At 49.0% G+C, this 14,524-nt stretch overlaps 1 protein-coding gene across 3 annotated transcripts in view; it reads right to left on the bottom strand.

The window, feature by feature from the left end:
• Positions 1–14,524, bottom strand: part of GALNT18 (polypeptide N-acetylgalactosaminyltransferase 18) — a 350,932-nt gene that overhangs the window by 19,519 nt on the left and 316,889 nt on the right. For 2 of the 3 annotated variants that reach the window (XM_033204872.1, XM_033204873.1), the window contains one exon: positions 2,425–2,589. The exons of the other annotated variant lie outside the window; for it this stretch is intronic. In XM_033204872.1, the coding sequence (XP_033060763.1) occupies positions 2,425–2,589 (165 nt within the window). The remainder of the gene's footprint in view (positions 1–2,424; positions 2,590–14,524) is intronic. 3 annotated transcript variants of the gene reach the window in all.

Genomic DNA, 14,524 nt, shown 5'->3' with positions numbered 1-14,524 from the left:
TTTGATGTCTCACAACTTTCACACATGCTGTTTCCTCTCCCTGGAATGCCCTTTACTCCTTCCAAAGAGACCAGGCTCCCAGGTTCTTAACATCCATTCCTAGTTAAGTACATTGTCTTCTGAGAAGCCACCAGCCCTGCCCACCCCTAGCTGCACCACCACCAACTTCCTGCGCTGTTCCATTCACAGAGGGCAGGGCAAGCTGAACCCAGAGGCCCAGCAGGTCTGGCTGAGGGCAGTAGAAAATGGTCCCTTGTGACTCACATAGACCCTGAAGACAGTCTCAGGCATGAAGCCCATTTCACCCCAGCAAAGTCAGCCCCACTCACCTCCACGGAGCCCGGAATATGCACTCAGGATGCTGCTGTCTCCAACCTACAAGCCTACTTTGCACCTAGTCCATCTTGAGAAACAGCAGCCATCCCTCACCAGGCATGTACCTAACTGTCCTCCCACACCACACACTCCAGGCCTCCCTCTGCCTCTCAACTTGGAGGAAAGGAGGGAAAAGTAGCCCCATCCTCTGTCCCCTGAGTTGGAAATCTGGCAGAGGAAAGTGATGAAGGCTTCTGCCAGGCACAGTGTCGAGTCAGCAGCAGCTCCCAGCTGGGGCATCTGGTGTTTCCACAGAGAGGGAGGTGGGAGGACGAACACCCTGTGTCTCAAGCCTCAGCCCTGACCTCTGGCCTTCTCTCACATGGCCACTTCCAACATAACTTCAGTGTTGAGAAGTAAGACAGAATTGGAACTATTTCATGACTAATGACCAACAGGAGCACCTTGGGCATGTTCGTTAACTTCTCTGTGACTCAGTTTCCTCAGCTATGAGGTCAGGTGGTACCTATCACATCTGGTTGTGGTGAGGATTAAATGAGTTAATATATGCCTGACACACAGTAAGTACTATATGAATGTTAGCTGTTATTCCTATGGGGACAGAACTTTATAGTTTACAGCACATGCCAAAGGTTACATAGACAGGAAGGGGCAGGAGCCATGAGTCCTTTGCATGAGTTCCCTTTCATTGAACCCCCGACACTTTGCAGAGCGATCTGGGACTCACAGAGTTGCCACCTGCATCCTCTACCTGCCCTCAGAAATGCTCCCATTTATTTCCTGGGCTCCTCTCCACCATCTGCTTTCCTGTGTTCACACAGCCCTGGTTGAGGCTCTTGGTTCTGCTTTCTAACTAGCTCCTAAGTCCATGACCTTGTTTTGAACTTGCAGCTCAGTATTGACCTTCACCGTTTATTTAGGACCTAGGAATCTCTGTCAGTCCTCTAACTCTGCACACCCACACCACAGTCAAAGGTGCCCTATGCCCATGGAATATGATGTAGCTGGGACTCCCCTTACCAGCACCCTTTCTACAGGGAGAGTAACTGGACGCCAGGATTGGAATGAAGGGATAGCCAGCTTCCCAAGTTCCTTGCAGTGCCCCCAGAAGCCTCCATCCTTACCGGGGAGAAGCAGCTTGCCGGGAGGCTGGAGTCAGGAGCTCCTGCCACTCAGTCCCATGAATACAGGTGTTCCCTCCTGAACTTCCCTGGGAGTGTCCACCATGTACAGCCCCAGGCAGCCCTGAGGCTCCACAACCCCATGGGCTCCCTCACTTCCTGTTATTAACACTTTACCTGCTCCACCTGGGAGGCAGGCATCCCTATCTGTGGGTGAAAACGGATCCTACCTTAGCAGATTCCCTGGTGACTAGGAGACCTGTGGGAAGAGGCAGAAGTTCTCCTCAAAGCTAGGCATCTAGATCCTTGGCCACCATTCTATAATGGGAGCTATGAGGGGCCAGTGAAGAGCAGGAAGTCAAATATGGACCCCTGAATTCACAGAGACTTAATAAAGGAATGTTCCGCGGTCACTAGTGTGAGGATGGCCTTTTGCCAAATGGCCCCAAGACGCTGCCCGGCAAGGAAACTTCTTCTCCCAGAGTGACCCAATACTGGGCAGAAGGCAGAGAGGGTTGCAGATCGGAGACCAGCACTGTCTACACCTGGGAGACTGGGGGCTCCATCTCGTGAGCAGAGGCTTGTATAGGAGAAACGTGAAGGTTTAAAGTCAGAAAGACCCGAGTTTAAATCCCAGCCCCACCCCTAGCCGTGAGACTCTGGACAGGGGACCCCCTCTCTGAGCCTCAGTTTCCTTAGATCTAAAAATTAAGTACAATAATAAAATCATTATAATAAAACAACAACAAAAACTCCCTCAGAGCCAATATCACAGGGATCAATAGTTAACACACGACACCCACGGCACATGGTAGGTGATCAGCAAATCCCTGAGAAGCAGCCTGGAGCCACAGCCTCATTACTGCCAGTCTCTCTCCTTCCTCTCTCCTCCATCCCCTCCTTGGCCCCTAAGGCCACGCTCCTTGTTTTCCAACATGGCTGCCACTGTGCCCGATCGGGTTGCTACCTGAGAGAACTGCCAGTGAAGCTTCATCCTCTTGGCTTTGGCGTAGCTGCACTCGATGAGCCGGGGCCGGCTATTGACGTCCACCAGGCACCGGTTGTCATCGTCATCCACCGTGGGGCTCAGGATGCCCACATGGATCTGCTGACTGCTCGTGTAGTACACGTTCTGGGGGCGGAGGGAGGGAGAGAGTGTGGATAAATGCCAATGGCCACAGAGACAGGAAGGTAGGTAGTGATTCTCCTGGGCAGCTGGCAGAGAGGCCACAGTTAAGGAAGACCCTGGAGTCTTCACATCCAGTGGCCTTCCGATTATTTTCTATTGCAATAGACAAAAAGAAACCCTTTTACATTATGATCCAGTATAGTGTTTGGTCCACCTGTATAACTACAAGAAATAAAACACCCTTACATATGTAATATACACTGATTTCTAATCTTCCATTGGAAAACATTGGTCATAACCTTTTAAATTTATTTCTTCACCCAGTTTACAAACCCCTCTTTTTTTTTTCAGAGACAGAATCTTGCTCTGTTGCCTAGCCTGGAGTGCAGTGGCGCATCTCGGCTCACTGCAACCTTCCACCTCCCAGGTTCAAGTGATTCTCCTGCCTCCACCTCATGAGTAGCTGGGATTACAAGTGTGCACCACCACGCCTGACTAATTTTTGTATTTTTAGTAGAGACGGGGGTTTCACTATGATGGTCAGGCTGGTTTCAAACTCCTGACCTCGTGATCTGCCTGCCTTTAATCCATTATTTACAGATTCCCCGATTTCCTCCCTTCATAAATATTTCATGTCAGATACTGTGCTTTGTCAGAGCAAAAAGCCTGGACTGCGCCTTCAGGAAGCACAGAGTCTTGTGGGATGGGAGGTGTGTAACACATAATTTCCATGCACACTAAGACTGTGCAGAGCAGGAGGTGGCAAACTTTTTCTTAAAGGGCAGGTTGACAAATATGTTTGGTTTTGTGGGTGTGCTGGGGAGTCTCCAAGACCACCCCTCAGCTAGATGATTTTCTATGGGGACTCACAGGACTCAGCACATAACTGTACTTACTGCTATGATTTATGACAGCAAAAGGATACAAAACAAACCCAACAGGAAAAGGAAAAAGAAGAAAGGCTCCTGGACAAAGCCCGGGGAAACCAGGTCCAAGCTTCCAAGGGTCCCCTCTCGGGGGAGTTGCACAGGACATGCTCAATTCCTCTGAGCTGTGACAACACATGAGAAATGCTGTCTACCAGAGAAGCACATTAGAGACACAGCACCCAGGGTTTTTACTGGGGGCTGTCAAATAGGCAGCCTCTGCCTCGTATGCACCAAAATCCCAGACTTCCAGAAGGAAAGGGAGTGGCAAACCTAGGCTGTTTTGTTTGTATAATCAGATTAAGCACAGAGAGCCACTCTTATCAGTTCTGCTGGGAATCCTGAGACCCAGGCTCTTGGATGCCAACCTCGTAAGCAAGCCTTTCAGAGGACAGCAGCCAGGCCCGCTCTGCAAACTCCTTTCTACACAGAGGACCATACAGCCTCTGAAAACTCACTCTCCTACTGTAGTGCAAACACATCCCAGAAAAAACAAACAAACAAATGGCTGTGTTTCATGAACACATCATTTACAAAAAGTAGGAGTCTCCCATGGGCTGTAGTTTGGGCCTGGTCTAGGGGAAAGCCACGTGACTCTTGGTCTTCAACATTTTCAGCAACTTCCCTTAGCCGTGATCCGTGGTTCCCAATCAGGGCTCCAAGTAAAAAGTCTTAGGGTTCTGTGAACTCTTCTCCTCACATTGCTAAAGGCATTAACATGCTGCCACCCTCATCATTAGTGCCCCCCGCCCCAGTGCTTAGGCCCCAGAAACAAACCAAGATACCACACTTTTCCACTTTAGGTTAGAATATTCAGGGTGTTCTCTCTGGTTATCTTGACATGTTCCAAAATTCTCATGGCAAATATTTTTGATTAATTCAAAATGGCAAAATGATGTATGTTTTGCTTTAGTAAAAGAGTTGACAAGTACTTTCTAAACCTGTGTGCCAGGCCATAAAAAGGACAGAAGTGGAAAGAAGGCAGTGTGGATGAGGAGGGCGAGTAAGGGTGGTCCTTCATGGCAGATTCTTCCTGATGCTCAGAAGTCTCTTTAGGCTCTTGGGAGGGGGTGGAGGGCAGGCAGGGTGTTCCCTTAGGAACAGTCAAGACTTCAACAGGAAAGAGATGACCCATTTTAATAGGGGGAGACCTGAGGAGTGTGTAATAAAGGCACCATTTTCAAAGGTGTGGGTGGGGTGTCAGGCAACCACCAGGGATAGGATGGTTCCCTGGGGAAAGTAACGAGAAGCCGTTAGTACCCCTATGCCCAGCGGAATGAGAGGACAGAGCTGTCACCAGAACCTGTAAGAGAAAAGTCATGCAGAGAAAGCTGACAGGAGGGCTTGGGGGTCATGGCAAGTGATGCTTAACAAACACCCCAAGTTCACTCTTTCCTCCCCACTTCAATCTCGTACTAGGTCAGGCCATTGGCAGAACCCAGATGGAAACCAGAGATTTCCATTGAAACGGTCCATAAAGTCAGCCTCTCAGGGTGGAGGGAACTGGGTTGAGAGTGTGTCTAGAGGGAGGAGAAGACGCTCATTACAGCTAAGATCTGCTCTCTGTGGTCACCTTACAAGTTACCAGGTTTGGCAAATCCATGGAAATTGACATCAAAATGACTAAAATGACTGAGTCTTCCAATAACAAAGGTGAAGAATTTACAGTGACCAAAGTTCTGAGCAGAGGCCAAACGTAGGATGCCCAGCTTCGATGTGGAAATGTAACCAGAACAAGAGGCAAGGGGAGCCTCTTCAAAGCTATGCTGGGCAAGGGGCGGTTTGCTCATCGGAATCCTGAGACTGTCCATTGTGTGGCCTGGATTTCCAGGTCACCACCAAAAAAAGCTGATGTCCTGTGGCTTCTAGTTTATTGGAGTTGAGGGAGAACTTGGCAACTGGTAGGATGTAGAAAGTCAAACAGCCATAGAGTTAGGCATCACCTCTATTCAACTAACAAGTAATCTCTAAGTTGGGATCTAGGGTTACAGAGATGAGAAAATCCATGGTCCCTGTCCCGGAGAAGCCATGCCACTTCAGGGAAACCAACAACGTATCAGGAAATAATGACCCCAATCACATGAATATGAGAAGTGCCCCTACTTCTTGCACTCACTTACCCCAACTCTCACTACTTTGAAAATAGAAACGAGAACCCACCACGTCCAGAAAGCCTGCCCTGAATATTCAACTGTGTGGGGCCTCAGCCTGCCACCTGGGCCTCTCACCAGAAGGTGCACACCTGTTTATGCCCTTGGGTTGAATGCACTGTGACCTCCTTAGGACACTGTAGCTCTTAATCTCCCTGCATGCCGGGACCCAGATTTCCTAAGGTTTAGGGATGTGGGCTGTAAGACAAGGACAGCAAGGGAGCCAATCATTCCCATGTGTTTCTTCTTCTCTGTCATCACAGCCTGGTTCTTGTCTCCGGAGCAGACTTGGCAGACACAAGTGGCTACTCAGGTAACAACTGAAATCAGTTTTATCCACTTAGCTGCTCTGAAGAGTTTAGGGAGATGCCAGGAGAAACGTGTGCACTTACTATCTGGTACAGCTGTCATCAGAGCTGTTTATTGCTCCAGAGTCTGGGAAAAATAATAGGGCTGGACAGTTGTTATTTAAAAACAAAACAACAAAGTGCCTTTTGACTGGCATAACCACGAAGCTGGCAGATCACAGAGGGAGGTTTGGCAAAGAGGATTCTCTCAAGTCCTCACGCGGACATCTCAGAAGCCCAGCCTAGTGGATTAAATAAACCAATGGCTTGAACACAAAAAAAGGGAAAAAGTTTTGTACAAGTTGCCCCACTTTCAGTGCCTGCAGGCCCAGCAAGCATAGCTAAGCTTTCTGAGCAATGGAGACTCTGGAAGGTGTAAGGCAAGAAGTGACTTAGAACGGTGGTCCTCAATGGGGAAACGTTACAAACCAGGGGCTATTTGGAATGCCTGGAGACATTTTTGGTTGTCATGATGGTGGGGGTGGTGGGAGGTGTCTAGTGGCTGATCAGAGATCCCACTCAACATCCTAAATGCACAGGACAGCCCCCCACAGCAAAGAATTATCTAGCCAAAATGTCAGTAGTGCCGCTGTTGAGATACCCCAACTTAGATAGCGTATAATAAAAGCTGACGTGTTTTTACTTCTTACCCTGTACCAGACATGAAATAACTTACATGCTTTATTCTTGTTTAATCTTAGCAATAACTCTGTGAGGCAGGTACTAATATTATCCCTTACCTTACAGACGAGGAAGCTGAGGCAAGGAGACCATAAGCAATGTTTCTGAAGTCATACGGTTGGTGAGGAGCTGAGATTTATAGCGAGGCAGTTTAACTCCAGAGCTACAGGTGTGACCACTCACCTCCCTCATGCACCTCCCTGGGGTCATTCCAGCTCCAGCCTCCAGGCTGGAGGGGCAGTGGGGAGCCAGGAGGGGACTTCCACTGTGATCCCTTCCAGTCATGATGGGGACCTGGACTAATACAGTACTAGAGAGCTGGAGGGGCCTAGAATAAAAGATGCTACAAAGTTCTGAGACAGCAGCATCCCTCCTGTAACTGGTCTGAGGCTGGGGTAAGCTATTATCCTGCCTGTGGACGTCTTACAACCCCCCAGGGCAGAGAAACATCATCCCTGCCCACTCAGCTCCTCCTCAGCTGCCAATGATTGATTTGGCTCATTCTCTACTCAGCCCCACACAGCTCAGCAGGGCTGCAAACCAGATCTCCAGCATTTCATTTTGATGCTTGCAGAAGGAAGAGCAAAATCACCTGCAAGGTAAAAGAATCAACACATCCGTATCCTGGATCTTATGCTAGCAGCATTTTCCTCTCCTCCAGGCCAGGGGTAGGAGCCGTGACTGAGAGCTAACAGCTGGCCAGGGAGACCACAGAACTCTGGTTGCACATTCCTGCCTTCGGAGCCACAGAGTCGAGGCTGGGTAATGTCCCCCCAGGGCCAGCGGTTCTCCTGACTCTGTCCCCTCACCTTGGGGAAAGGGCGCCACCCTGTAGGATACCCTGGTCTGAGAGCCTGGCCTCCAGCCCTCCGTAGGAGCCACGCCTCACATGTGTCAAGCCTCACCTGGTGGATGGAAACTGCCACCTGGAGCAGAACAGCCTCAGGAAGGGAAGGAAGAGAAGAAAACATGCAGTTTTGTGCGCCTAGCAGTCCTCTGCTAGGTGTTTTCCATGCCTGTGGCTACTGCCACTTTTAAGAACAAGGAAACTGAGGCTATGAGAGTTTTAAAAACTTGTGAAGACACTCAGGTAGGCAGTTGCTCTCTCCCCTCCCTGCCTAGGGAGAAGTCCCAAGGAAGGCTGAGTTCTGGCAGCTCAGGGCCTGTGGTCCCTTACCCATTCCTCGGAGGGGCTCTCCTCGGCCGCACTGATGGCCACCGCCTCTGCCCAGTCCTGAACTTCAGCTACAGCTGCCCAGGCCTGGGAGCTTGGTCCCAAGGGCTACTCTGAACTCACCCATGAACCAGCGATGGGACTACCAGGGCCGTTCCCACCAGGTTGTCATGCTGAGCTCTGGGGACTCCAAGAAGGGGTCTCAGGGGCCATTGTGGTTGGGGTTCCAGAGTCCCTCTCCCAGCCCCACCACAGCAGATCTTCTTTTGTCTTTTGGATAATTGACTTTCATATAACATTTTCTTTGAACAATAGGTTTTGATGAATTTTAAGAAACCACTTCTCTAAAGCAGGAGGCATCTGTCCAGGAAGAGGATGTTGCGGATGAGGAGGCCTTTGTTAGCTTCTATTCCACCAAAGAGCCTTTGCAAACATGCAGACGAGAACCTCAACCTCCTGCCTCCAACCTCCACCAGGCCCCACTCCCTTGCATTCTTTGATATGGCCAATTTACATATTTTTATTTTAAAATTATTTCAGTAGTTTTGGGGGAACAGGTGGTGGATCCAGTACCCAAGCAGTGTACACTGTACCTAATATGTAGTGTTTTGTTTTGTTTTTTTAAGACAGTCTCACTCTGTCACTCAGTCTGGGGTACAGTGGCATGATCTCAGCTCACTGCAACCTCTGCCTCCTGGGTTCAAGCAATTCTCCTGACTCACTTCCCAAGTAGCTGGGATTACAGGCGTATGCCACCCACCCAGCTAATTTTTTTTTGTTTTTAGTAGAAGCAGGGTTTCACCATGTTGGCCAGGCTGGTCTCGAACTCCTGACCTCAGGTGAACTGCCTGCTTTGGCCTCTCAAAGTGCTGAGATTACAAGCATAAGCCACTGTGCCTGGCCCCATTGTGTATCTTTTATTACTCACTCCCCTCCCACCTCTTCCTCCAAGTCCCCAGAGTCCATAATATAATTTTTACGCCTTTGCATCCTCATAGCGTAGCTTGCACTTTAAGTGAGAGCATAGGATGTTTGGTTTTCCATTCCTGAATTACTTCACTTAGAATAATGGCCTCCAGATCCATCCAGGTAGCTGCAAATGCCATTATCTTATTTCTGTTCATGGCTGAGTAGAAGTCTATGGTATTTATACAACATTTTCTTTATCTACTCGTTGGTTGATGGACATTTAGGATGGTTCTATGTTTTTGCAATTGTGAATTGTGCTGCTATAAACATGCGTGTTCCAGTCTTTTCCATAGAAGAACTTCTTTTCCTTTGAGTAGATAGCCAGGAGTGGGATTGCTGGATCAAATTGTTTGGAGATTCCTTAAGGAACTAAAAGTAGAACTACAATTTATGTATTTTTCAATCATCCAATCCCCTCTTCTATCAAGACCTCAATACCTATGTCATGCCTCAGCCTCCGCAGAAATTCTAGAACCTTCACCAAGCTAAATAAAGACTGAGATGCAAAAATCATGGGATGGGCAGAGGAAGAGTCAAGGAGGGCCTCCCAGGCAAATCTAGAACATTGGGCAAAATAGGGTTAGTTACATTACTTAATAATAGACACATTTTCAAGGCACAACTGGAGTACGAGTTCTCTTCCAAACAATGGGCATGTAAATTTGGACCAGCTGTTTTCCCTCCACTAAATGAGGCTTCCTTGGCAACTGTGCTGGCCTATCAAGTAGGTGTCCGTGAAAAATTAGGTATCTTTGGGGCATTTAGCCTCTCCCTGCTGAGCCTCCAGCATGGGGCAGCAGTGATCGTCTTTGGCTGAAACTGTCCTGGGCCTGGAGAGTGATGAGGGGTGGAAAGGGAGAGTTATACTGGGACACTGTTTACAAGAGGTTCTAGAACCCATCATAAGGGAGAAAACAACTGAATTGGCCAGGCACTTACACTGGAAATGGATGAACCAGCATCCCTGTCATTTCTTTGGATATTTATCCGTATTCTGGATGGTTGCAGCCCAACAAGGAATTAAGAGCCCAGCTCTCTGAGGGGCTGGGGGACATAACAGGGGAATGGTGTGACACTGTCTAGGGAGTTAAGAGTTGCATATAACAGGGTGATTGCAAACTTTTAAAATCAGGCGGTTGGCAAAGGTCATTGAAGGCACAGTCAAGCTATGGCCTGGATCTTGCAAGAGGAAGAATATCTGAGAGCAAATGAAATCACAAGACTCACAAGGACAAACTCCTAAATGCAATCAAGCTAAGGCAGGGCTCTCCACCTTGGCTGCACAGCAGAATCACCTGGGGAGCTTTAAAACCTACAAACCACAGTCTCAGGGGCTGGGGCCTGGGCATAGGGATTTATTCCAGGTGATTCTAATGTGCAACTAAGGTTGAAAACCAGCTGGGTTAAGGAGAGTTTGGGAAGCCTAGGAGTAAAATGTTGGTGCAGCACACACCCTTCTGGATTCTAGCTTAAAAGCAATGCCCCTGCAGATAGGGATCTAGCTTGCCCCTACAATGAGAAGGGGGAACTTATCCCTATCTGCAGGGCAAGGACAAGGTAGGCAAGGACCAGGGTATCCATAGGAGGGCAAGAAAAGACCCAGGAGGAAGTGAGCTACCCGTCCAGCTGCAATGCTTCAACCCCCTCCTCTCTGTGCCCCTGTCTTGAGTCTGATCAATAGGTCTCCAGGTAAGAGTCATGGAAACAGGCAGGATGCCAGACACAGAGGGCGGGAAGAAGGAAGGGAGCCTTGCTTTATTAAATTTCAATTTACTGAGTGCTGGCTGTGACATCCAGAATGTGTGTTAGAAATGGGCTTTTTCCTCTTCTTCAAAGAACAAGCTGCAGGCCTCTCTGCAGACAGGCAGGCTGATTTAAGGGTTTGGTTATTGGTCATTAACCCCTTGACACAGAGGTTCGTTACAGTGCTGAGGGCCACAGTGTGCTGATGCTAAATCAGAAATGAAGGAGAGTCATTTCCAGAACGATCTTATGTTCATCAACCACAGCATGCGGTCCATGTGAGGAACGGGAAGCATTTATAAGCACCATTCTCCATTAGTGTGATGACATACATGTGTAAGGCTGGGTTTCTAGCTCAGGGCTTCCTCTGTGAACCCATTTCCCTGTTGGAGGGGGAACAGGTGAGGCTGAGCACAGGCACACGAATCCCTCAGCTTTTTGGGGAGAGGTTTATAACTGGAATTCAGCCTATCAGTGAGGAGTTGATCCCAGTCAATTCAACAAACACTCGTTGTGCCTCTCAGGTGCTGGGGCTGGCCTGGGCATTGGGAAAGCAGAGAGGAGACGGGGAGCCCCTCCCTCAGGGAGTCAGCCTGGTGGAGAGACAGACATGCTGGAGGATGGGTAGAATATGTTCATGGCCAGCTTACAACAGATGGGTGGGCAGCATGCTGGGGTGCCCCAGAGCTGGAGTAACAGTCTCTACCTGGGGCTGTCAGTGAGTAATGAGTCTAAAGAGAACAGCCTAAAGAGAGAGTAGTTTGCCCAAATATTTGTCAAGGACAAGGGACTTCTAGCAGAGGAAACAGGCAAACACAAGCCACAGAGGCTTGACAGTACAATGCCATTTAAGGAATGATAGTGCCAATGGGATGAGTGGGGAAGAGACTGGGTAGCACCCCGCTGGCCCCCAGGGAGCTGTGACTCAGATCAGTGAGTGCCCCCACTTGTTAGCACATCTGAGGGGCTCTAAGAGTCTTCTGACTCAAAAACATCCAGGGAGCCTGGAAGCAAGCTTGGCCTGGAGGTGCCTCGGTGTGGTTGAGTATAAGACAAAGAATGGGTGCCCCATTTTACTGGGATTGCTGGTGATGTCTCCCTTTTTCTGCAGCCTCCGGGTCTGTCTCTAGGGACCAACACTTGCAAACTCTCCTGATCTAGGCCTTAGCCCCTCATCCAGATTCTTCTGCCACTGCTCCTCCCTTTCCTCCTCCTGCCCTCTGCATCCCCCAGACCAGCCTGGCTGCCTGGGACAGGCTCCTGCCTCAGTGGCTCTCTCCAGCAAAGTGCCTTGACACAGATGGGCGCTGCAAACAAAAGCCACGTCAAGCAGAAACACGCTGCCATGGGACAGATCACAGAGGAGGCCCAATCAATAACAATGGCCAGGGTGGTAGGCCGGGTCCCCGTGGTTGAAGAATTGGACTTGGCTCAGGGAAAGGATACGCGCAGGATGCGTGCTGCTGTCAGAACAAAACCAGACAGCAAAGAGCCGCAAAGGGCATGGAAAGTGACAGTGCACTCAGATATCTCCGGTGCTCTGGAGATGTAGTCATTGTACTCAGTCTTAAAAGGCAGAGAGACTGACAGCCCTCAGTGGCTGTCCTTCAACATACACCTGGCCCATCAGCAACCCTTGAGAAGACCATCATCAGATGTGGAACAAGCAAGGGTGTGGTGGCAATCCCCCTCAGGGCTCAGCCTCTCCTGGATATAGGACAAAGTTTGAGTGACTCCTAGAAAACCCATCCCATTCACTTTGACAGCATAACCTGGTGTCAGCCCTGTTTGTGGCTGTATTGGATACTGTTAGTGCCTCACCCATGCATCTGGGCACTCCCCAGCCCTGGCTGTGTGAACAACCTCCTCTGTCGGCCCCTGCTGCCCTCTGCCTGGGGGCCTTTTCTTGCTGCAGGAGCTTGCCTTTCCTATACCTAGCTCCAGAAGCAGCCCCCAACCAATGATGGATGGAAGCTGGTGGACAAATAACCCATCCTTCTTCCTTCTTGGGATAATTTGGAGACATGTTCCCTACAGGCCTCCAGAAATCCCCAGCAGCACTGGCACCAGCGGCCCACATTGCTAACCTGTGCATTCACATGCCATTGATTGTCTTTCTCCCTTGGCTCATGTTTCCACTTCTAGAATTGCCTTCCAGATACATTACTTGTCACAAACCCTTGTCTCAGGATCTGCTTCTAGAGAAACCTGACTCAAGACAATGCTGGCCCGTGGCTAGCTCCACCTGTGGCCATTATGCCCAGGTCCTCAACACTGACACTAGATAGAGGCTGAGCCCAAGCCTGTCACTGGACTTGGGCCCTAGCGCAACCTCAGTCAGCAGTGGGGCTCATACACACAAGACTTGGTGCTCCTGAGCCTTCCTTTTGGGGACTCCACATCTGACAGGCCACCTTTCAGTGCAGCAGCCATGATGACACCTGAGGTCCCTGCAAGGCAGACCTGGAGCTCTGAGGAACAGCTGCACCCTTCTGACGTGGGTTCATGGGACACCATCACACAAACTTATCTTGCCAATCCTTCTCTGTAGGTGATGAGGTCATCCGGAGATAAGGGACACCTTTGGTAAAAAGCACATTTCATCCTCGCTTTGACCCTCAGGAAGTACCTGCCTTTGGTAATTTAGCACACACCCCTTGGAGGGGCTGCCTGGCTGACAGTGACCCATTTCCTCTGAAGATGGCTCTGTGCTTGGCCCAAATGGTCTATGCTCTGGGACTCTGCCACCCTGCCCATCAGTGAGAATGGAACTGTTACAAAGAGCCAAGAAGACTTCTCCCAGGAATTTAAAACCTGAAAGAGAAAGACACAGAAAAGTAGCCCGGAAGCTAAGATACATTTAGGGCAACTCTCTAGGGAAGAGCCATGAATTTTACTGCTGAGGCCCCTGGAGCTGTCCTAGTTCCTGCCTTTCCCCTCAACCTTTCCTCTGAGTCTAAAAAGGAATGGCCCCAGGTTTTCTCTAAAACATTCACCCTTTGTCTTTACCTTAAGCTACCCAAATTTGTTTTATTTGTTGTTGATAATGACCCCCCCAAATTAACAAATACAGTTAGCTTGTTCATTAGTAAGTTCTCTATGTTCAAGAAATCTCGAACACCTGATATCTGACTACTGGGCTCTATTTTGGAAGGTATTGCTCAAAACACTTCATAGCTGTGTCTGCTTGTCTGCTATAAGCTGTGCCTACTCACTCACAAACAGCAAAGAGGGTGCATATCGTATGCACTGAGGAATACTTCCCCTGACACTCTTTTCACAAACAACAGTCTGCCCACTCTGCATCAGCTTGTGACAGTCAATTCACACTTCTTAACTACTCTAACAGATTGATTTGTTGTTCAAAATAGTCTCTGCCCTCTCCTATGATGCTTCTTCCTGTATTCCCCTCCCTACTGAGCTACTGTACATCCCCACATCATTAATGTCAGACATGGCCACATGACTAGCTGGAACATGAATGTGAGTGACAGATGTCATTCCCAATCAGAAGCTTCAAGAGCAATATGTGATATATCGACTGTCTTTTTGTTCTCTGCCACTGGACCCGCAGCATCCTAGAAAGGAGCTGCCCCTTTGACCCTAGAAAAAGTTGAGATTACAGAGCTGAAGTTGAATGATGACGACCATGTAGCATGAGTAAGAAATAAACACATCTGTAAGCCACTGAGCTGTGGGGATGTCAGCTTAAGATGACTGATAAAAAAACCAACACTAGAGGAGGGGTACTGCCAAACCTTAAAGTATGGGCACTGACTTTAAGGCCAGAGGTAGGTGATGAATAAACCAACACTGGAGGCTGGAAAGATGGTGACCTCATCTAGGCAACCATGAGATGGTTGGTGAAATTGCTTGGTAAGATATAAGTATCTTAGTTGGACTGCAATATCTTAGTAGACTGATAATACAGCAAGTGAGCCCGTGCTT

This window comes from Trachypithecus francoisi, unplaced genomic scaffold (assembly GCF_009764315.1).
Source record: "Trachypithecus francoisi isolate TF-2019V2 unplaced genomic scaffold, Tfra_2.0 Lachesis_group8, whole genome shotgun sequence".
Taxonomy (NCBI): Eukaryota; Metazoa; Chordata; class Mammalia; order Primates; family Cercopithecidae; genus Trachypithecus; species Trachypithecus francoisi.
The sequence above is the reverse complement of the archived record's forward strand: the minus strand, read 5'-3'. Positions and strand labels throughout refer to the sequence as shown.